This window comes from Apodemus sylvaticus, chromosome 17 (assembly GCF_947179515.1).
Source record: "Apodemus sylvaticus chromosome 17, mApoSyl1.1, whole genome shotgun sequence".
Lineage (NCBI taxonomy): Eukaryota > Metazoa > Chordata > Mammalia > Rodentia > Muridae > Apodemus > Apodemus sylvaticus.
Window position 1 is genome coordinate 4,664,047 of NC_067488.1, and position 23,343 is coordinate 4,687,389.

A 23,343-nucleotide genomic window follows, 5' to 3' on the forward strand; every position below is an offset into this window, starting at 1 on the left:
TCAATTGCGAAAGGCTGAGGTCAAAACTCCTCTTCCCTCAGCACAGACTTACTGCTCAACTGCACAGCACAGCTCTGGTCTTCTCAGAGACATATCTGTAGCATTGCACACACACAAAACACTGCTGGATCCAACAATTTCCTGGCTTTATGTTGTATTTGTATTAACAAAACAGACGTGAAGCCTTGATTTGGGACAATTAGGGAAATAAGTTAAAAACAAATTTATTATTCAAATTCCAAGGGATGGAAAATTTGAGGTTGCAAATCTTTCTCCATCTATTGGGGGCTATTCATAAAAAACATCAATAACTAATAGCAGGTAAGTATCACAATTTCAGAATCAAACTAATTTAGCGATGTCTAATGCATATGAATAAGCCAATTAGGCAAAGGAGACAGGTTTCAGGGAGCATTTTGTAAATCACTCAAATGACATGACATCCTGCTGGCCACTGCTTAATTCTCCTCGGCCTGGGAGCTGAGGCAAAATCAAGGTATTGAGTTGTAAAGGAAGATGGGTGATGGCGCCACTGTGATGTCATTTCTCCAGCAACACCCCCAGCCCATCGTGCCACACTTATCTGAATGCAGTTTGTAATCATTTGTCCCCAAGGACTGGGTTTCCGAATGCAATCAGATCATCAGGAAGCAGGCCAGAGACCACGCTCGGGCTCTCCTCAGCACTGAGACTCACTGCCTGCCACCATCAATATTTATTGAGCATTTACAGTGTACGAGGCACAATAGAACATACAGAAAACATTGTCCCTGCTCTTGAGGAGCTTACATTCTAAAAGAAAAAAATACACCTCTTGTAAAATGGCATTTTTGTTTGGTGTTTTCTGTAAAGTACTGAGGAAATACTCGGTAGGGTGTGAGCTTTGGGTGTGACTTAGCCCCATCTTGAGGAGAGGAGAGAGGAGAGGAGAGGAAGGATTTTAAAGGGAGCCGGTGACAGACCATTCAGGGCAGGATTTCCAGGGAGATAAACACAAGCTCAACCGAGGAGAGCTGGGCTGGAGCAGAGGTCGAGGGGAGGTTGTGGGGTGCAAGCAGAGGAAGCGGGTATCTTAGACACTGAGTGGAGGCAGAAAGATCATGCGGCCTTTTCCCAAACATGTGGCCACCAAGTTGGAATGGTTGGTGACTGACAGTAAAAGGGAAGTGAGCCTGTGCCAGACATGGCAATAGAGGACTGGAATCCCAGGCAGGCTTAAGAGCATCAGGAAACTCTTAAAACCAACAGCAACTTGGAAGCACAGTTAATGCTGCCCGATGGCACACGGGCCAAGAACATTGTTGCTTCCTAAGTTAGAAAACGCCGTAGACCAAAATCTTAAATGAAACACATTACCTGTTGCCAATCAACCCCCCCCATCCAAGTCCACGTCAATTGCTGAGGAGGAAGAATGTGGGGCATGGCTGAGAACAGAAGCTACATTAGCGTTTTTTGTTATAATAAACTTTGCATTCAAAATTGGTAAAAGCCCATTAGCTGCCAGGAGGGACTAAGGAGACAATTTCCTTTAGAGAATCTCAAAACCAAAGACTAATTTACATGAAAAGCTGTAGAGAAAAGTAGTTGAAAAGTCCATTCATAAAACTTTTATTCCACTTACATGAACTTTAATACATGTGTTCTTAACAATTATGCTTGGATTGTTCATGAAAATTTCATAAGACATTAAAACAAAGCTAGCCGTCATCTCAAGTTATTTCCCTGTTAACTATTTTTACAGCACATGCATGTTAGGCAAGTATCAAAAAGAAAAAAAAAAATCACAAAAGCAAAAACAAAACAAAAACTTAAAAAAAAAAAAGTTAAATACATGGGATTCTGTTTACCGCTGTGCTCGATACGCATGGAGCCGGGAACACCAAGCAACTCGTTTTTACTGCATCTTCACTTTTACATTTGTTCTTAAATTGCCTAAAACATTTAAATACAAATAAAATGTGTAGCAAACAGAATGAAAGCGAACAGCAGGTAACTTTACAAATAATGGAATGTGAACCGTTTCTGCCCTTATCAGAGTAAATTGGGTCACAACTTTGTCTAGAGCTGACTCTGGAGCTGTGGTCAAGGGTGTGCACGCAGAGACACACGTTCCTGGCGTGCATCCACAGGATGTTTGTGTCACAGCCTCACAAGCGCTCCAAGCCTTACAGTGCCCACAAAGACTCCACTCATGACTGGAGCCATTACCCTGCTTATTCCCCGCCAGCACACACCAATATGGAGGCAGTTTTCTTTGCTTGCTTAGACACGGAAGCAGTTTTAACACGGGCCCTTCTGAAGCCACAATGTACCAAAAGTACTATGCCCAACATGTGCAACTCACGAAAAATTCCACATCCCATATTGGCCACCTCAAGATGAAAACGAGTAACTCCCTAAAGTTAACTGGCTCTACTCCCCTAATACTAAAACATAAAAACCACATGGGAAATATAGAAATTCAAATAGAAGTAACATAAACCTGTCATAAATCGTAAACAAAAAAACTATCTGTGGGACAGCATGGATGACAAATGGTCTACTGTGTCAATTTTAGAATGAGGCAGACAAAGGTTGGAAGGCCGGTTAATTTTCCCCTCCTTCTCCTGCTTCTGCTTCGTCTCCTTGGGTGTCCGATGTCCACAACTGGTAAAGAAAGGGAAAGATTGGTTTTCAGCATACTTCAGACTGAGAAACAACAAAGCAAAGGCCCCGCCAGTACACATGTCTGGCATGTGACTATACACTTTATTGGAAAGCTTAAAAAGACATCCCTGAAAACAGCCTGACCTGGGGCATGGCAAATACACAGCACATCTGTCTTTAAACAAAACAGACTTAGGTAACTCAGAGTCAGGAAGAGCAAATTTCAGACTTAGACAAGATGGCAGGATGGCTCAGTCACTAAGCCATAAAGTGCTTGCCTGACCCACAGGAGAGCTGGCCCACAGGAGAGCTGGCCCACAGGAGAGCTGACCCACAGGAGAGCTGACCCACAGGAGAGCAGACCCAGCGAGCCTTCTCACTCCAACGCTCGAATATGTAAAACCAAAGCTCGAAAGCCAATGGTTTGTGGAGTGTTTTCCAGAAAGGCCGTGATCACGGAGCTGGGTAAGCTGGCCTCTTGGGACGAAGCCCCAGCCTGAGAGGAGAGCGGCAGCTCCATCCCCTGAGCTAACAGCACACTGGGCTTCCCTGACATTTCAAACTAGGACAACATTTCCCCCTATTTGCAAGAAAGCAAAACAATTCTTCAAAAGAAAAGAAAAGAAAAAAGAAAAAAAAAGAAGGTGTTTCATAGTGTGGCAGAGTTATAATTCTCATTATTAATTTTTCATAAGTGTTACTGTGCACTGGATACAGGCTAGCAGGTTCCTGAGTGGCGCACTGGGTGTGTGTCAGCTAGGTGTCAAGCTGTTAACAGCAGCCTGCGAACAAGGCTCAGGGCAGAGCTGCTCCCTCTCACTCGGCTTGGACACCATTTCCTGTACTCACCTCCCAATTCCAATGAATGAGAGCATTAAATCGGGAGCCCAGAGAGTAGGGACACACCTAAGGTCCACTTTAAATACCACCTCATCACTTCAAATCAAGTCCAGACAACATGGAAGACTTAGTGTTAGCTTTTCTTTTTGCTTTGCCTAGAATTTGTGTTTCTCCTGCCCGAGCCTCCCACCAACTGAAGTAACAGCGAGAAAACAAATTTTTAGCAGTACTAAGGACTACATCCAGGGCCTCACTTTCCAACGAGGCACATTTCCCTCCAAATAGTCTTACAATTAGCTCAGGAATCAAACGCTTCCTTATTTGACATCTTTCTTTTATTTGGGATTCTTTTATTTATTCCGAGGATTCAGCTCAATGGTAAGATGCTGGCTGTGTGTCCTGAGTTCTACCTCCAGCACGCACAGGGAGTCCATTCCATATTAGACTTTCTTTTTCATTTAGGTCTCTTAAGTTTATAGACAACCCCAGTTACAGTTTAGCTACAGACTTTAACTGGAAGTAAAAAGTGTAAAAGAATGGAAAAGTCTCTTAGACAAATTGAACACACACAGAAACAGTAGTCCATAGACCAGAGACACTCATTTCTACCTTTTCTCTGACACACAGAAAACGCTGGGTAACTTTTTCACCTAAGCCTCAAAACTTCAAATTTAATACTTATCTGAAGAAGGGAAAACCAAGGAGCCAACAGAAGGCATGGGCTTTATTGGAACCTCAATTTAAATAATAAGTAAGGACCATTTAAATGAATCCTCTCTCAAGAAGTGCTGTTATACCTGAGACAATGGTTGGGCCCATGCTCAAAGCTGCAGCAGAACAGAGCATCAGCTCCAACTTCCCGGGACAGACCAGGAGAGAGGAGCACGGACCGCACTCGCACCTGGGCTTCCCCAGCCCTTGCTGTGTAACTTGTCACAGCCAAACATGAACAGAACACTAAAGGACAAGAAAACCAACCTCACAGGCAAGCCAAACACAGATAGCCTCGGTTTACTGTTTTTGTTGTTGTTGTTGTTTTGGAGACAGAATCGTGTTATGTAGCCCAGGCAGGTTTGTCACTATGTAGTCCCGGCTAGCCTGTAACTAACTCATGATTCTTCCTTTACCACAGGAAACCTGGATTCTGGTTTACTTGTGCTGAAGTACACAACTGACTCTGGGATGAAAACGAGACTACTCAAGATGTGAATTGAAAAGGAGTAACTTATGACAATTTTAAGTATAAAATGATATCTCATAAATATTGGCAATGGTTTCAATAAAGCAGTTTTCTTTTTTGTGTGATTTTTAAACAGTAGATAGGATACTGCATTCAGACACTGCACCCAGCCACAAACCAGCAGACTGCCTTAGGTACTCACTGTCAAGTTGTCTCTCAGTAACTGCATTATTAGCGTGCTGTCTTTGTAGGACTCTTCACTTAATGTATCAAGTTCAGCAATGGCTTCATCAAAAGCCTGCAAATGCAAAACAAAATACACCTCAGAATTCAAATAACAAAGACTTCCCAATTCCCAAGCAACAGGTAAAATACATACTGTCTTTGCCAGAGAGCAGGCTTTCTCTGGGGAGTTCAGGATCTCATAGTAGAACACGGAGAAGTTGAGGGCCAGACCCAGTCTGATGGGGTGTGTCGGCTGCATCTCCTTTTTGCTGATCTCAAATGCTTCTTGGTATGCTTGCTGTGACTGGTCCACAATTCCTACATAACACAACATAGTAACTAAAATGCACTTTCAAAGGCTATGCTACAGCGTTATCTAAGCCAAACTTTTCATTTAAGACCACACGTGCCCTGCCATTCTGTCCTGGGTCACTCTAGCCTCTTGCTACTGTTGTCAAGAGAAGAGCAGCTCAGAGTAGAGCTGGGCTGACATGATAACTCTGAAGCAATGAGCACCTATGCAGATGCGAGGAAACATCTTATACAAATAGCTTTTTAGAAAGTTTCAAGTTTAAAATACCAACATAGGCAAAAGACACAAGACAGAAAGAAAGAGCTCTACACATAGCAAGCACCTCAGTACTCCAGGTAATAGAAAGAAGAATGCATACTTCAGACAGTGGGCACTCACACCAGAACTGCTTCACATAAGCTCAACCAAGCAAAACCAGCTTACCTTTTTTGTCATCACCAGCAGCAACCTCGGCCAAGTAACGGTAGTAGTCACCCTTCATTTTCAAATAGAAGACTTTGCTTTCTGGTTGAGAAGCATTGGGGATCAAGAACTTTTCCAAAAGAGACTTCAGAAGAAAACAGAAATAGTTAGAATACTTATAAACCAAAGTTAAGTATTCTCAACTATAGACTGAGTTATAAAGATTTCAAAACAAAGCCCTAATTTTTCTAATAACCCAGCAGTCCAGAGTGCTGGTGCAGGAGGATTGCCGTGGATGAGACCAGCCTGGACTGAAAATGAACACCACCTCAAAAATTAAATCAACAAGTAACTCAAGGCAGGGAAAAGGCAGATGGAAAAAGACCTCTAATCTCTCATAATAATTTCCTTTTCTTACTTACAGATCATCACAGATGATAAAATTTCATTCTGTAGCTTTGCTTAAAACTATTAACAACTTAGAGCTTACTGGAATAGTCACATACCAAATAAAACCAACTAATTTCAAGCAAATAATATAACTGCATCGGAAAGAAAAAAAAGAGTCCTTCACCATACCCACTTCCTCGGATATCACTGCTTTAAAATCAAAGTGATGTCCATGTTTATCTGGGCTGAAACCCAGATAAGCCAATTCTTATTAAGAAGTGTACCCAGATTCTGGTTTCTACTCTCTAAAAAGACGAGATTCTTGAATATCTATAACCCAGTGATGGGGGACAGAAGTGAACAAACTTTAATCCTGCTGCTTATTCTATGCACACAGACAGGTCAGAAAGATACAGTTAACTTAAGAGTGAGTGACTCTATCCCTCATAATGTACAAGTTTGGCAGCTGGCATGGACACCTTTGTAATCTCAACACTTAAAGGCAACACAAGTCACCACCCAAAGGGTTAGAACGTATCTCAGTGACCCTGTGCTGGCCCAGGAAAGCCACAGAATCACAGAAAGCCAGTGTGTGGAGGGTGCGATGGAAAAACTTAAAGTGATGACAGAAACTCCTTTAGGCAGTGTTGATAAATGTTAATGGAAATTAGCAACCTACTTTTTATTAGTAACTTCCGTATCCCTAAAAAACATATTGGGAGCAGGCTGTGATGGCACACATCTTTCATCCCAGCACTCTGGAAGCAGAGGAGCGGGTTCATGAGTTCCAGGTCAGTCTAGTTAAAGCATGTGTCAGAGCTACAGAGAGACCCTTCTGAAAAACCAAAACCAACCAACCAAAACAAAATTAACCCCCCATCTTATTGGGAATTGCAGTAACAGACCAACAGGAATCCCTCAGCCTCAACACTGAAGTGGCTCACTTCATGAACTCAGTGTGCCTATCAAGCAGCCATTGACAGTGTATCTGTCTAAGCTCTCTGAAATAAAAGGACGACCTCCATGAACAAAGCATCTAGTTTGATGCATAGAACTACACCCACATTTTCTGGGGATAATCACAGGCCCTACAGAGTTTTTCATTCAAACCAACAGCAGCCAAAAACATTTGAAAAGGTAACTTTCAACTTACAATAGGTACTAGCATGTATTGGGGCCTGCAATCACTTATGTGGTCAGAGTAACAGCTGCATTCTCCATCTTCTCACAAAAGAAGCTATCAATGCAAGGGCTGTCACAACTAACTTCCTAGTTCCAAGGACTAGACAATCTTTTTTTTTTTTTTAAACTGTGAGTGCACAATAGTAAGGGATTCAGGGAATCCTGCCATGTCTTCTTCCTGATAAGGGTCCAGCTATTGTTTTCTTGGACAGTAAGTGCTTATGTCAGAGCAGCAGTGAGGACGGCAGCAGCTCCGCTTGGTGGCTCTTCAGAGGACCCAAGATCAATCAGGGGAATCTGGTCACTCTTGTGCCTTGTCAAGGACACTAGGCATGCACAAGATGCAGCCACATGCATACAGACCAGAACACCCGACACAGAAAACAGTAAGATAGCAGACAGTAATTCTGATTGGTTGTACTGTTGTGGACAAAGTGCCTGTATATCACTGTTGATGTAACTTTCTAAAACACATGCTGTACACTGCTTACCTTAAAATACAGCAATTGTTTATACTGCCCACCCACTTCAAAACAGGAAATAATCTGTGCTAAAATACTTTTCAATACTAACACATTCGTCCTAAACCTCATTTTTATAAGTTTCACCTACATTGTGCCTACTTCCAAAAGGTTTTAGTTTAAGAACAAGGACATACCCTCTCTCTGGCAGCTAGGGACTAGTGTTACACTACAGAATACTAAACACAACAAGAAGGAAGCACACAACAGACTGGAAGACAGAGAAAATGGCAGGCTGATGTTGTTCTTTGTTTTCTTAGCATAGGTACAATTATTCAGACAAGTTTACACCTTTTAACTTTCACAAAGTCAATTTTATTTTTAAGCTACAACCTCGATGCTATCCAGATGTAAACTGGAACTCATGGCTCAAGAGAGCATGCCTCAACCCTGCTAGAGTTATGTATGGTCGTAGGCTCTCATGGTTTTTAATCTTATAAGCTAAACAAAACCCAAAACCCATCGTGCTGCCTGCTTCTAAGACATTCAACTATTAACTTCTGATTGAATTACAATGAACACATACTTTCAACAGCCTACTTTAAAAACAAGAATTTTACAATCTTCAGTAGAACAATTTTTATGACCTTAGTATCTTAAAGACCAATTTCTCAAATATAAACAAAGCTCACTATTTAATTTTTGAACAATTAAGATACAATATAAATCGAGGCTTAGACTATCAGATGAGTATTTTCCTACGAAAAAATAACATTCTGTGTCTGACACCTTAAGTGCCAAAGCCAGCACAAGCATTCCTAAGCAGCAGCCACACGGCGGGCGGCTGTGTCTACCCACCTGCACGAGCCAATGGAAATCACTCTCTAGAGCAACAGTCAACAAAGACCAGTGAGAAACGGCCATCAAAGTAGCACAAGTGGAACTCTTTACCCATCTTGTTTTACTACAACATTAATTTTTATGCCAGGAAAATTGTTCCCAATATGCTAGGTGTTCCCCAATCTAGCATGTCTCCTTGGATTTCCTGGACGTTTGAGAGCATATTTTCTCCCCTGTCCCCCCACCATTTTAAAGCAAAGACACTTAGATCATACAACTTTTAACAAATTTATAGTTTACCCTTAAAGAAAAACAAAACAAACAACAGTGGGTACTTCTAAGGTTTTGCCCCGATGAGACCTGGGCATGCACGCTTCATGTCCAACTCTCAGGCCTCCCTGGGCTGTGATTTTGAGACAATAGCCACCAGTCAGGTTTGTTTTTTTTTCTTTTCAAAAGCCCTTTATAGTGATTAACAGGCTGCAGTGTTGGTGCAGTGACAGGATAAAGCAGGCTTCCCAAGCACGACTTGCCCACTGTAATGTGACATTACACCTCTGCTCCAGAGACAGCATGAGTCATGCAACAAAGAATTACAAATGCAAACCAAATCAAAGAACGATGTGCCAGGAAAAGCAAGAAAAGCTAATGGAAAAGTTGCCCAACTAAAGGACAGTGAGTCGAGTGTGCAACGGGATAAAATTCTGGAACCATCTAATTAAGTACAGTGGTTCAACGCTATATTTAGGTAAAACCTTAAGTGAACAATTTTATTAGACTCCTAGTTAAATCATACAACTTGAGGTTGGAGAGATAGATGCTCATTGGTTAAGAACGCTGGCTGTGCTTCCAGATATCCAAGGCTCTCACAGGCAGCTCCCAACCATCTGTACCTCCAGTCTCTGGGGAATCCAATACCTTCCTTGGCCTCTAAGGGCACCAAGCATGCACGTGGTAAACATACACATATTTGTCTCATAATAAAGAAGGGGGGGGAAGGGCGAAAGATGGCTCACTGGCTAAGGTCTCTTGCCAAGACTGGTGACATGATTTCAAAGCTTCAGACCTCCATAGAAGGAAAACCGAGTTCTGCAAAGTGTTCTGTGATTTAGGCGCACGCACACACACACTTAAAGAGAAACCCTTGAAGTATCAAGAGCTTCTAGAAGACTGTTTAACAGCCTGCTTCATTCTCTTCCCACATCAGTTTATACTCTGTATTTCAGATTTCAGAGATAGCACCGAAGCAGTGATGCATTTGTAAATATGAGATTTGGGAGCACAGTTCTCACGTTCTACACTCACTGCAAGTACTGCATCAATTGCCACGAAGGTTCACAGATTAACAAGAACTAAGCCAGGGTTGGTGCTTGTGCCTAGAGCGCTAGCACTTGGGAGAAGCCTGCTTTAAGCCTGAGGACAGCCCGAGCTTTGGTATGGATTATACCCTATTTCAAAACACAAAAAGCTGGCCATGGAAGTGCCAACACTTGGGAGGTAGAAGCAGGGGGAGCAGGATTTGAAATCCTGTGTGAACCATAAGAGACTTTAATCATATAGACATACTTACACATACACCACACACTATAATGACCCCTAAAACTAATGAACTAAAATTTGAAAATGCAGCTGAACTTTCATGTGGCCTCAACAAGTGCAGCTCAGAGTGGAAGCCCCCCAAGCTGCTGCTCTGCTTCTGTTATCGCCACGGCACTCAAGACTGAAATACCCCAAAGGGGAAATGTACTTTACTAGAACACGGCTCACACTTCTAGTCTTGTGCAATTCTTCCCATGTAAACTTTCCCTGGTACTTTACCTAGAGAATTTATCATTTCTAGTTCTCATAAAATCTGAACTATAAAGCTAAGCCATCAATTTAACAGGCCCACTGCTTTTGAGTTTAGTCTTTTACTCCCCCTTGTGGCAGAAGGGGTGCTCGCTTCCCAATTGTGACCTCAGTGCATTCAGTAGTGTTCACACAACACACTAACAGTGCTTCCTCTACCAACAGTGCTGTGTGAGGTCTCATGGAGAGCTGAGAGAGGCAGGAGTGAAGAGGGCGGCTGACTCCAACTCTCCCAACATAAGCACACAGCAGGCCTCCACTTCACGTCTCAAACCTACAAGAGAGCGGAGAAAGGAGCCATCCCTTGGGCTGTACCTAAAATACCATAAAAAGGAGTTTATGCCAAAAAGTTAATAAGCAAAGCATCTTTACAAACTATAATGCTTGACGGAATGCATTGTTTATGTTTTTGACCAGTGGGTGGTAGGGCTTCTCCCAACAACCACAGGGATGACTTCTGAATGGAAAGAGTTACCATTATCATCTGTTCAGGAACTCCTTGCCCCTGGGTAAACCCGGGGGTGGGGGGTGGGGGAACAGAACTGGGCGGAATTACTGTTAAACAGCCCTGTGGTAACTTTGCACTTCGGCAGGATTTCTATTTAAGGCCAGTCAACCATAAGGCAAAGCCACACTCAAACAGTAACTGCTATTCAATACAGGTAACAATCAGACACCAACTCACCAAGCAGTTTTTGATAAATTATTCTGACCCCCCCCCCATCCAGGTCCCTTTTGGGCCTCACAAAATAAGGTCCCATTACCAAGCACTGCCATCATAAAGCTGTGGTGCACAGACAGAAGTCAGCTTTAGGTGTCTTCCACCTCTTCTTTTTTCTGGAACAGGGTCTGTCTATAGACCTGGACCGTGGTTCAGTTGGGTGGCACGGCCAGTGAACTCCAGGAATCTCTCTGATTCTGCCTCCCCAGGAGAGAGCTATAGTCCAGCAGGAGCTGGGGATCTGAAGTTGGGTCTTCCTGCTCACATCGGACATGTTTTATCAATTGAGTCACCACTCCAGCATTTTAAATGTTTGTCTTCAGTTTCTTTTTACAGTTTCATTTTCAAAGCCAAGGTTTTATCACATATAACTCAAACTGACTTCAAATTTGTTATTTCCTGTTTGGGGTACTGGGATTACAGGAATCAGGCACCTAACAGCCTTTGTTTGATTGTTGTTGAATAGTCTCTTTGGCCCAGGCTCTAGCCTTGAAACTAGCTCCATGACGCAGGGTGTTAACTTGTGGCCCTTCCTTCAGCAATCTCCCGACAGGTGCATGCTGGGATGACAGCCACACACTACTATGCCCTTTATACCTGAGGATGGATCCCAGGTGCAAGCCCTTCATCAAACGAGCCACACACAGCCCAACACTTTAACACTGTCTGTAACCTGCACATTCTGTATTCTGTAAACTCCCTGTGAGCCCCCCCCATCAGATCGTTAACAGCCTTGAAGCAGCGCCCCTGCCTTATATCTACATGTGTACAAGTCATTTCCTCTTTGGTTGAGACACTAAAGTAGAGGCTTTTTATATCTACTTTTCCATGACGCAAGGCTTACAAAATAATGTGCAGACATTTGATAAATATTAACTATAGGGCCGTTAAGTCTCCACAACCTGTCCTTTCACTCCTTACCATAAAAACCCATACAGAAATTAACACAGAAATGTCCTCTTGGGGCATATCATCTTTGTGGTATGATTAAATAAACAGTCTGATGGATGATAATGCCCCCAGGTAAGAGCTAAGGACAACAGGATGGAAAGCCAGTCCCAGAAAGAGCACAGTTCTCGTTAAGTCTGTGAACATTAAATGTAACTAAAGTTGCTTTTTCTGCCAAAACAATTGGCCTCTGGGTTGATTTGGGATGCAAGCATGTCACTTTAAACTGAGCAACGATTTTTATTAGCTTTAAATTTATTTTGTATACAGATATTCTGCCTGCATGTATGTCTATACACATGTACACTTTGTGCCAGCAGATACCAGGAAAAGGTGTCAGATCCCCTAGGACTGGAATTACAGACAGTTCTGAGCTACCACACAGATGACAGTAATGAAACTTGAGTCCTCTTGAAGATTAGCCAGTGAGTAGCTCTTAACTGCTGAGCAACCTCCCCAGCTTAAAAAGCAGTTGTATTTTAAAAACATCCTGTCCCTCCTTCGCCCCAAAGGTTCTGACCATTTCCCCAAAGTCTATCTCTGGGTATTTGTAGGTCTTTGTGGCAGGGAATCTAAGAGTAAGGAATCAGAAGTCCCTGGTCCATAAAGACAAGAGCTACAAAAGCTTCCATCAGGACAGTACCAACTTGAGCTAAAAGCTTTGTGAGATTTTGGCAAAGACGGGCAAATATTCAGAATGAAAACTTTTATGAAGATTACTGTAAGAAACGTTATTTAACAGTACGGAGAAAAGATCAAGCCCAAGTTGATGACCAGCCAGCCATAGCACTAAAAACAATCTTCTCATAGCTACAGAGAGATGGCTCAGAGCACTGGTTGTTTTTACAGAGGACCTGGCTTCTAGTCCCCCAGGGCCTCCATTGTAGCTCACAACTGGAGTCCCTGGGAATCCAATACCCTCATCTGGTTTCTTTTGGTACCAGACAAATGTGGCATAGGCAGGACATCATAAATACAAAATACTTTTTGTAAAAAGTCCTTTTAAAAAAAAGCAGATATTATAATTTGTTTTTGTCTATTAAGACAGAGCTGGGTGTAGTGTATCACATGCCTAGATACCTACAAATTCTGAGGTCAGCCAGGGATACAAGCAGCCCTTGTCTTAAAAAAATAAAAAACTTCTATGAGGGTCACCTAGATGGCTCAGGTGATAAAGGTGCTAGAGGGCAAGTCTGAGCTGGTGACTTCAGAAGAAGTAGGAAATTATCCCACCTGTCCTGACTCCACTCTCAAAGATGTAATAACGTTTTGAACAATTAGAGTAAATGTATCCTTAATAAGGTGTAACTAGGTACCACCTGGGAATGCGTGTACACATCTATGTAAAAGAATGAAAACAGGGGGACCTAGTGGCTGGCAGCACTGAAGGTACTAGTAGCTTGCACAAGAGGATCAGGAGCAGCTATTTTTCTAGAGAACAGACCCTGGCCATGAGCAGGGACAGCTATTCTAAGAGCCCTACAAACATGAGCTCCATTTTCCCTTCATTTGAAACTGTTTTGGTACTGAAGGTGACGGACCAAGATGAAGAAGACACAGTAGGGAGTCCCAAGCATCCTAAACAAATGTAAGCAACTTACTAGAAGGTCAATGGATTATGGATGAATACTGATCCAACTGAGCTGACATTAGAACATCCTTAATTTTGACTCTGAAAACCTCACACTTCAGGATAAATATACCAAAGATCACCCTTTTCCTAGAGCCAAAAAAAAGTACATAGTACTTGGTACTGTCAAGATTATATAAAAAAAATCATGATTGTTTTCTACACACAGCTCTCAGTCATGAAGAAAAGTTTTTCACAACTTAAAGATGCCCCAGAAGTCAAATCCAATTCTGCAAAAAATATAAATTTCCATAAATATTTACATTATTTATGCAAATTGGTGTCTGCACTCATGCCTTTGTATAGTGTCAGATCAGGGGAACTGGAATTACAATTTTGAGCTGCCATGTGGGTCCTGGAATTGATCCAGGGTCCTTTGGAAGAGCAGCCAGTGCTCTTAACCACTGAGTCATCTACCAGCCCTCTAAATTATTAATGAGCTGATGGAGAAAAAAATGATGTCAAATTGACACACTGATTTCCTGAGATGAGGGACCCTCAATAAAGATGTCTCTATAAGATCAGGCTGCAGGCAAGCAGGGCATTTTCTTAGTTAGTGACTGATGGGGGAGAGCCCAGCCCCACAGTGGGAAGCACACTGAGCAAGCCAGCTCTCATCCTTGGCTTTTATCAACTCCTGCTACCAGGTTCCTGCTCTGACTTCCTTCAATGTAGATAGGAGTCTAAGTCAAATAAATATCTTTCCTTCCTTAATTGTTCTGTTCCGTAACTATAACAGAAGCTGGTATAGGGATCGTGGGGTGTCGTGACAGTTCCGACCAAGTTGTTCTTGGGAGAACTGTGGAAGGACTTTGGAAGAGAAAAGCCAAGATATGCTGGGTGTTCAAAGCATGGGAAGCTGTTCTGTGGGGGCTTAGAAGAAAAGTGTGTTGAGAAAAATGTAGAGCACGGAGGCCCAGCTTATGAAGGCCCAGAGAGTGAAGCACTGCACATCAATTATGAAGTAAGGTTCCATGGTTTGGATAAGCTGGGGATGAAGACTCTCAGCTGTGACTTGTTAGTCACAGCTTTGAGACCAGGCACCATTTAAGTGAAAACGTTTTGTTTTACTAGCAATAGATGCTAGTTAGCTAGAGCTGAGAGATTACCAGTGATTAAGAGAGCAACATCAATGAAGTAAACTTTCCTGAGACTGTATCCTAGAGTGAGCACACAGAGCTGTGTTCCCAGGGCAGCCAAGGTTGGACCATGGACAAGCTGGCAGAGAAGCTTGGTAGTGTAAGAGTCACCTAGATAGTGTTGAAAGCTTATGAAAGGGTCACTGAGGGCAGCTAAGTCTTGGCAAGAAGCCACTGGTGAAGCCTCAGAGTGAAGGCCCAGGACTGACGAGAGCCCAGGAGAAGCCATTGGTGAAAGTGCAGGCCAGTCTCAGCAGCAGATGGCAGCGTTTTGGAGATGTCAGTACTGTGGGATAATCACAAGGGCAGCAGGAACTTTGCGGGGAGCCAGCCTGAGCCTAGAAGACCAGCTGTGCGCTGCAGAGGGTGGAGCTGGAGAAGCATCTCGGGAGGAGCCCAGAAGATAGTGAAGCCTAGATAGTGGGCACTGACTTATTTATACTTTAGACCTTTGGATTCTGTTTAAGAAAGCATTCAATTTATTTTTGATTTTATAGGAGCTCACAGTTAAGACTTTGAATTTTTTGGGAATTTGGGATTTTACAAGGGCTTTGGATTTTAAGAGATTGAGCTTTTGAGTGTTTGAATTTTTAAAAGTCTATGGAACTTTGAAATGTTTATTAACAAAACACTGATATCCATATGTGATCATGGGGGAAAAAAAAAGGTATGGGGTAACAGTGATTTTTGTGGGTCAAGATGACAAGGGGTTGGTCAATTGTTCTGGCTAATTTTATGTCAAAACTGTCACAACTCAAGTTATCTGGACGGAGGAGCCTTGAGTGAGAACTGCCTCCACTGACATCCAGCTGGGGTGCATTTTCTTATCAATTCACAGGGAAGGGCCTGGACCACGGTGGACAATGGACTGTGAGCAGTGTTCATCTGTGGGCTGTGACCCCTCCCTTCACAGGGTTACAAAGACCATCAGAAAACTGATGCTTACATTATGATTCATAATAGAAGCAAAATTGCACTTACCAAGTTGCAACAAAAATAATTTTATGGTTGGGGGTCACCCTATCATGAAGAACTGCATTAACGAACCGCGGGTGAGAACACTGCTCTTTAAGAACGCAGGCTGAGCAAGCACTGAGCCAGCAGCTCCCCTCCAGGGTCTCTGTAGCAGCTCCTGCATCCAGGGTATGCAAACCTTTCCTAAGTTGCTTTGGCCAGGGTGTTTCATCACAGCAACAGAACACACCTCTGGGCATTCTGGGTTTGTTTAACTGCAAAGGGGAAGACTCACCTGAATGCCAGCAGCACCATCATGTCATCATGAGGATGACAGTAAGTGGAACATTAACATTCATCCCCACTGCTGACTATAGACAGTGGGAACAGCGGCTTTGATCTACTGCCACCACAAATGACTACTCAAAATGGTGGCCCCCAAATAAATCTTCTCTTCTCAAAGTTACAATGAGGAAAAGAACTAATATAGTTTCACCCTTCTCTCTTTTTCTGGGGGGGGAGGAGGCAGCTGGGGATGGTGTGCTTTGTTTTGAGACAAGATTTCACTATGTAGCCTTGGCTGGGCTTAAACCCAGCCTGCCTCTGCCTCTCCAATGCTTAGGTTGAAAGGTGTGAGCCACCAGATCCTGACCATTCTCTAAGACAGCCACTATTATGTTTTCCCTACTCTGCATAAAGTTTGTGTCATTTCTTTGTGAAGGTTTTCTGTGACTTTTAAAATCCTTAATCCCATAAGGTTCAAGACCTGGTCCATGCGCATTTCTCCTCCTTGTCCCAGCTGTTGGGGAAATTACTGAAAGGGGGTTTTTGGTTGTGTGAGTGTGGTGTTTGTGTGTTTTTAAATATACAAAGGCTTTCTGTTGACTAACATTCTAACAATGGCTGAGAACAGTCCTTACAGAAAGCTTCATATATCAAATTAAACTTCTCTGAATTGAGAAGAATGTTTAAGCTGATTTCATCATCACACCAATGCCCAAAACTTGGATAAAATGTTTGAGGGAAGCTAGATTTTCTAACCACTCCAATGTCCCTAGTTGCTAAAAGCAATCACAGGCTTTTAGCATTTTCTTATAACCTTACTGCTGCCAAATCATACATAGCCTATCACACATTTAACTTCTCATTTTAGACTCTCACCTCATTGACGATACACATTACAAATATGGAATATGCAAGAAAATTATTTCAGAATTCATCTGTACAGTAAAAGCAAAGATCTTATGCACAGCAGGCAATTGGACACATATCTGTTTAAGATAATCTTTAAAGCCAACTATAACAACCACATGCAACAATAATAAATCAATGTGCTTAGGTTATAAAAAAACCCTATGTAAGATAGTTCATCCCCAGTATGGTCTGACTTCTTACTGATTGAATTTAAATTCAAGGAATATAATGTCTTTTCTGGAACAGGCTCAAAGGCTGAGCCAACGGCTCAGAATTGATCACCGTCTCCTCAGTCTATGGTCCGTTTTCATTCTGATTCTCACCTAAATTCACCTTGCCCCACTCACAAGTCCTGTGTGCACACACCCGCCCTCTCAGTCTTATAGGTAACCTTAGGTATTGCTCCCAGGTGATGTGTGGTGCTGGTTGTTTCTCTTCTAGACTCCAAACAAGTACCATGGCCTCTCCCTCAGCATTTTCCTCCACCCCTTCATTCCTGCCTCAGACTTCTCAATTATAGTAAATTCCTAACTGGGAACCATCCCTTAAGATGAGAAACCTTACCAATCACCACAAAGACACTTCCAAGTTACCTGCTACTCTTCCTCAACAGCACTCTATCTACTTGGTCATCTTAGTGCTTTCAATGTCGAAGAAAGCCACACATGATAATGCCACATCTAGAAAGCAGTGACATGGATTCCAATCACCACATTCTTCTGGGAAGTCTTTATTCTGAATAGGAGACACTCAGTCATTTACAGCTAAAATAAAGACTATATAGCAATTGTTAAAGTCTAAGACGCATACTGATACACACACACTAAATGCCTGGTTTCTTATCTTGTTCCTGCACTAGTTAATAAACAGTAATTCTGAGGGCTAGAAATAAAATCTGTGCCCAACAACTACACCTCACAAGGGGCTTCACCTGAATCCTCCCCTCAAGAGCTCCATAGACAAGATACACATTATTTCTTTGAAGTTGAACTTAAGTTTTCTTTCACTGTAATTAAACAACACCCCCCCCCCAGCTTTCCGTATCACAATACATTTAAAGTCTGAACTAGATTTTTAGTATATTGATAATCTATTGTATTATGACTCGCATGAACTACCCCACTTTGGGTTTGTGAACAATTAGTATTATCTCTAATGACTGGGACCTCTCAATTATGAAGAGAGTTTGGCCTACATCAAGATTCAATACTGCAACTTCCAACTAACAACAGGAGAAAGAAAAGGTTGGAATATGTCCTTTCATGTAAGAAAAAAACCACGTTTTGATTAACACACAAATGACCATCTACATGGTAACAATTCCTTTCAGTCTACTTCTTAAATGATACACATTGAACACTTGGTAGAGGCATATAGCTAGATGGGGTGTTCAAGAGTAGTTTTTCTCAGGTAATACAACGAAGGTGATTGATTAATAGAACAATTAGGTTGTTTGTACTTATCATTGGTGCAACCAGCCAACATCAGAGAAAAAAACCACACTCATGATTTCATAAAGCACAGCGGTGCACTTTCCCCACCTAATTAAGTCCTGGCTACATTTTACTCTTCTATTTCACTAGAAAGGGGAGAAAGAATTTTATGAAAACTATTTCTAAGTCACTGCTGCCTCTTTGAAAAAGACTTTATTTACTGAGCCTTCTCAAGCTGCAAAGCAAAACAAAGCCTTGGCACACCAGCAGCAGTGCTGCCCTCTCTCAAGGAACCATTCAATCGTATCTGAGCATTAGCACGTAATAAACCAGAGCTCTACTTTGGAAAAGACCAAGACAAGAGGCAAAAGCCTGTTTACAATTCTGTCACTTACATATGTGGGAAAGCCTTCAAGGGGAACACCTCATTTAGACCTAGTGAAAAGCTGGAACTATCCTAATGGTTACACTCAATGCAGGCAGGAAGTGACAAGAACCCCTTCATACCCTCAAAAGAGGCTATTAACAGACAACTGCAGTTTTCTTCATAAGGAAACCAAGGAGACAGCACAAACTGCCTGGTCTTTCCTTAGGAAAAGCCACAAGAATTTGAGAACTTCTCTATGTCCTGCCCGTGGAAAACATGCAAGCACCTACCTGCAGCTGCAGCAAAATCAGAAGAGCAAGCACGTTAGCATGCCCCTTAGCCCTCAACTGTTTGTCTTAGGAGGAACTACAATCTGCTAACTATACCCTTTGAAACCAAAATATAAACCAGAACTTAAGAGGAAAAAAAAAAACCCACAAAACCTATTAGGCTAAATAAAACCTAGTGATAAATAGATTAAGCAACTAAAGCAGAAAGAAACCTACCTGAAGCATCACTATGGTGGATACCCACCCAAGCATCTGGGAGCCCGAGAGAGCAGAGCCAACGAGTTTTAAGCCTAGTCTAGGTTTTAAGACAGACTGCCTCAGAAAAGTTAACTGATTGGTTGTCTACAGACTTTACCCTCAAAATTTTCTTAATAAAACAAAACCCCTGTATTTTTTAAAAAATAGGAAATCCACACAAATGTACTATTTAATATCTTACGCTCCTAGAAGGACAGTATTTCAACACAGTAGGTGCCAAATACTTAGGTTCTTCTAAAACCTGGAAAGTCAAGCTTGAGTTTATTTCATTGTTAACATCCAAAGTTGACTCAGATAAATCCACATAAGCAATTGCAAACCAGTTTTCTCCACAGTAGACTTGCTCTAGACCACATTCCTTACATAGAACAAGTGATGCAAAATTCCTGTATTCATATACAATAATTGTTACGTATACGAACTATAATATATATGAATTACATTATGAACATCAGCTCTAGTACTACATGAACACAAATCATCAGTGAAATTGTTTTTCTGGTTTCTGTTTAACGTGAAATGCTTGACAAACATCTTACAGAAATGGTCTACAATTGTTCTATAGCACCTTTTAAATGACAAGTTCTAACATATATAATGGCCAATTTTTAAACTGTGAAGCCCCCGCCCACCCCGCACGCTAAGGCAGGTGAGCTCACCAGCACGTCGTTGCAGATGTCCCGCAGCTCAGTCTCGATCTTCTCCCTGTATTCCCGAGCCATCTGCTGCTTTTTCTCAGCACCTTCCGTCTTCTGCTCAATACTTGAGACAACCCTCCAAGATGACCTACGGGCTCCTACGACGTTTTTATAGGCAACAGAGAGAAGGTTCCTCTCCTCGTTCGACAGCTCCGCTCCTTGCTCAGTGACAGACTTCATGCAGGCCGCCATGTCATCGTAGCGTTCTGCCTGCTCGGCCAGCTTGGCCTTCTGCACCAGCTCATTTTTATCCATAACTGGAGAGTCTGCAGAGGGAAGAAGACATTCAGAACAATCCTGGGAAAAAGGCGCCCTCACTGTACCTGTGGTAACGAAGGCACAGCCACAGCGGCATCTCAAACCTAGCCTGAGGAATTAAACTGCAGCCCCACCCTCAACCAACCAGACAACTAGCAGTCTGCACATTCACAGTGGGTTAGTGTGCAACACGTTCCACCTGCTCAGAAGATCCTGACTTCCTGTAAGAGCAAAGCATACATGGACATATGGGTTACTTAAAAAAAAAAAAAAAAAACTTTACACTGCAGAGCAGGGGCACAAAACAACAACCCCACCCTATTCTCCTTGGCCAAAGGATCACTAGATCCCAACCCCACTAAGTGAAGCCCACCTGGGCGAGCCTGAGCCCGGCGGCAGTGGTGTTATGGACTGGGACCTACGATGCCTACAAAGAGCATACTTCCAGAATCGTGAGTCATGTCAGTGTAATTAGTTCATCTATTCTAACCTTTATATGTATACACTCTTATCAAGAGCGACTACGTTTTTATTTAGCACCCCCCCACCCTGATCTACTACTGCATTTGCCAGCTGATCATGGAAGGAAAATTATCTGAATACTGGCTAATTGCTGCTTAAGCTATCTTGAACACATACCACTAGGGATCAGTAAACCCAAGACAAATCTGTGTCTATACAGGGTTACATGAACTCTTTCTTGCCTGCACACACCCAGCCTCACTTCCTACTGAGTGAGCACTAAGGCGTCTCCAACTCATGGAATGTCTGCTGACGGCTGGAGCCACACCATGATGTCTAGCAGTCACAGCTACTCTCAAACTGTTCTTATATTTTCCCAGTTTTCTTTCGTTCAATTTAAAAGTTCCCTAGATTCCAATTTACTTCTCATTTCTCCAATGATGTCAAGAACAAGATTCTAAATCATATAGTGATCCCACAAAATTTATTTTAATGAAAAAGTCACAACCTGAATGAACTAAGTGTAGGTATAAGAGTCACTGCTGCCCACCATGGAAATTCTTTCCTTTACCTTTCCAGAAAGGACGACTTCTTTTTGGTAGCCAAATAAGTAGTGTCCAGAACAGAAACAGGGATTGGATTAGCTTAAATTCGAGACACAGTACCTTCAGTGCATTAACTATTTAAAAAATGTGAACCCATACTTGCCCCAGGGTCTCGAAATCTAGCATCAGAAACGGTCTCTGGTAAATGCTGCTTTCAAAAAAATGATGTAAGTCCAAGTCAGTCCAAACGCTCCCCGCCAACCTCCCGCGTAAGGGGAAGTGGATTAGGTTTCTCACAGGAAAACTAGCGCTCCCGGGCCTCGCCTTCAGACTGCGGGAATACTCGCCGCACCCACTTAACCCTTAGCTGCCTGAGGCCGGAGGGTGGGGCGAACCGAAACCCAGCAGCGGTGACTTTAAAGCGCTCGTCCTTGCGTCCGCGCCATCCGCAGCCACCTCCCCTCCTTGGCTCCGCCCAGGCTGGTGCCTCCGCGCTAGTCCCCGACTCTCTTTGTCATGGCGGAACTGTGTCAAGGAGCCCAACCTACTCCGACTGTGAATCCCCCCCACCCGGGCAGAGGGAGGAGCAGTCCGCGCACCCGCCCCAGTCGGATGGTGGGGGAGAGCGCGGATCACCCTCCCCGGGGGCCCGATGCCATCCGTGCCCGCAGAAGCGGAACCGCGGGCTGATCCGCGCCGGACACACCCCGCTCCCGCCCAAGGTCCCCTACTCCGGTGTCCAAACGGAGCCCCAGGCCCCGACAGCTGCCGTAGGGGGAGGGGCAGGGCCCCACCCAGACAGGCGCAGCTCCCGCCTTGGGGCCGCGGCTTCTGGAAAGATGCGCACGTCCCACCGGCCCGGGACGCAGGGGACCCCGTGCCCCGGTGCCCCCATGCCTAGCTCTGGCCGCGCCCCTCCCCCACCGCGCGCCCCGAGAGCCCTTTTCCGGCAGTGCGGGCCCCACCCCAGAGCCCCGCGTGCTACCTGGCTGCCCCCCGCCGTGGGGGAGGGGCGGCCGGGGCGCCGCGGGTGGGGGCGGCCTCACCTGCGCCACGGCCGAGTCACAGTCGCGGGCGGAAGCAGGGTGCCGGCGGGGGCGGATCGCGGTCACCCTCGGGAGCGGGAGCCCCCGGGTCTCGCGCGTGGGCGCCTCACCCGCCACCCCCACCCTGGGGACCAGAACGGGGCGACGAGCAGCCCGGCAGGCCAGAAGCAAGCGGCCGGGGGCGGCAGTGGGCGCCCGGCCGGGCCCGGCAGAGCCGAGCCGCCGCCCGGGTCCTCCCGAGGAGACCCCTCTCGGGCCGCAGCGCGGCGGCGGGCTGAAGGGAGCGGAGGCCGACTCGGGGCAGCTCCTCACCTGTGTCCGGAGTGGGTAGCGGCACACGGACCCGGCTCGGCAGTCTCTGGGCGGCGGCGGCGGTGGCGGTGGCGGCGAGGCTGAGACTCTGTCCCTGATCTGGCTGCTCACAGGCTACAGCCGCTCCGCAGACACGGGGTTTCCTCCAATCACTAGCCCCGGCAGCAGGGGCACCACACGCACGATGACGTCAAACGCTGCTATGGCAACCGTTGATTGGTGCCCACAGTTCTCCGGCCCAGCGCAACCGCCGCTCCCCTGCGCGCGCCCGGCCGGCCCACCCGCGCCCGAGGGCGAGCGGAGGAGAGCGCGTACCCGCGCTCCGCTCGGCTCCCGACCCTGCCTTCATCCGCGTGCTCGACTCGCTCCCCACCGCCCCCGCGAGCTGCCCTCCCTCCCCGCCCCTGCGGCCCGCGGAAGGAAGCCTTTCCCCGCCCCCACCTCTACTGGCGGGCACATCCGGGACCTTCGCATTTCCCCACCCCCCCCTCCCGCCTTGCCTCCCTCTATCTGCGCCGGTAATGGCGACGGGCTGGCTGCGGGGTAGGGTGACGACAGCTCTACTGCCAAGGCATTGTGATCGGAACCCGGGAGTAGGGCAACGGCTCTGCCACCGCCGAGGCGGGGCGGCCCGGGCTGCTGCTCCCTCCCGCCGCCCGCTTTACCTGCTGGCTGCAGGAAGCGACCTTAGACCTTTTAAGGCTTGGAAAAGCGCGGGGCTGAATGGCTTTCCAGTCGCGGGCTCGGTGTCAGCACCGTGA

At 44.8% G+C, this 23,343-nt stretch overlaps 1 protein-coding gene across 1 annotated transcript; it reads right to left on the reverse strand.

The window, feature by feature from the left end:
• Positions 1-696: 696 nt before the first annotated feature.
• On the reverse strand, positions 697-23,343 carry Ywhaz (tyrosine 3-monooxygenase/tryptophan 5-monooxygenase activation protein zeta). The gene is made up of 7 exons (XM_052160272.1): positions 23,248-23,343; positions 22,583-22,779; positions 19,921-20,225; positions 5,628-5,751; positions 5,046-5,209; positions 4,869-4,964; positions 697-2,646 (listed from the first exon to the last, which is right to left on the reverse strand). The coding sequence occupies exons 3-7, from the start codon at positions 20,212-20,214 to the stop codon at positions 2,587-2,589; spliced, it is 738 nt and encodes a 245-aa protein (XP_052016232.1). The 5' UTR covers positions 20,215-20,225; positions 22,583-22,779; positions 23,248-23,343; the 3' UTR covers positions 697-2,586.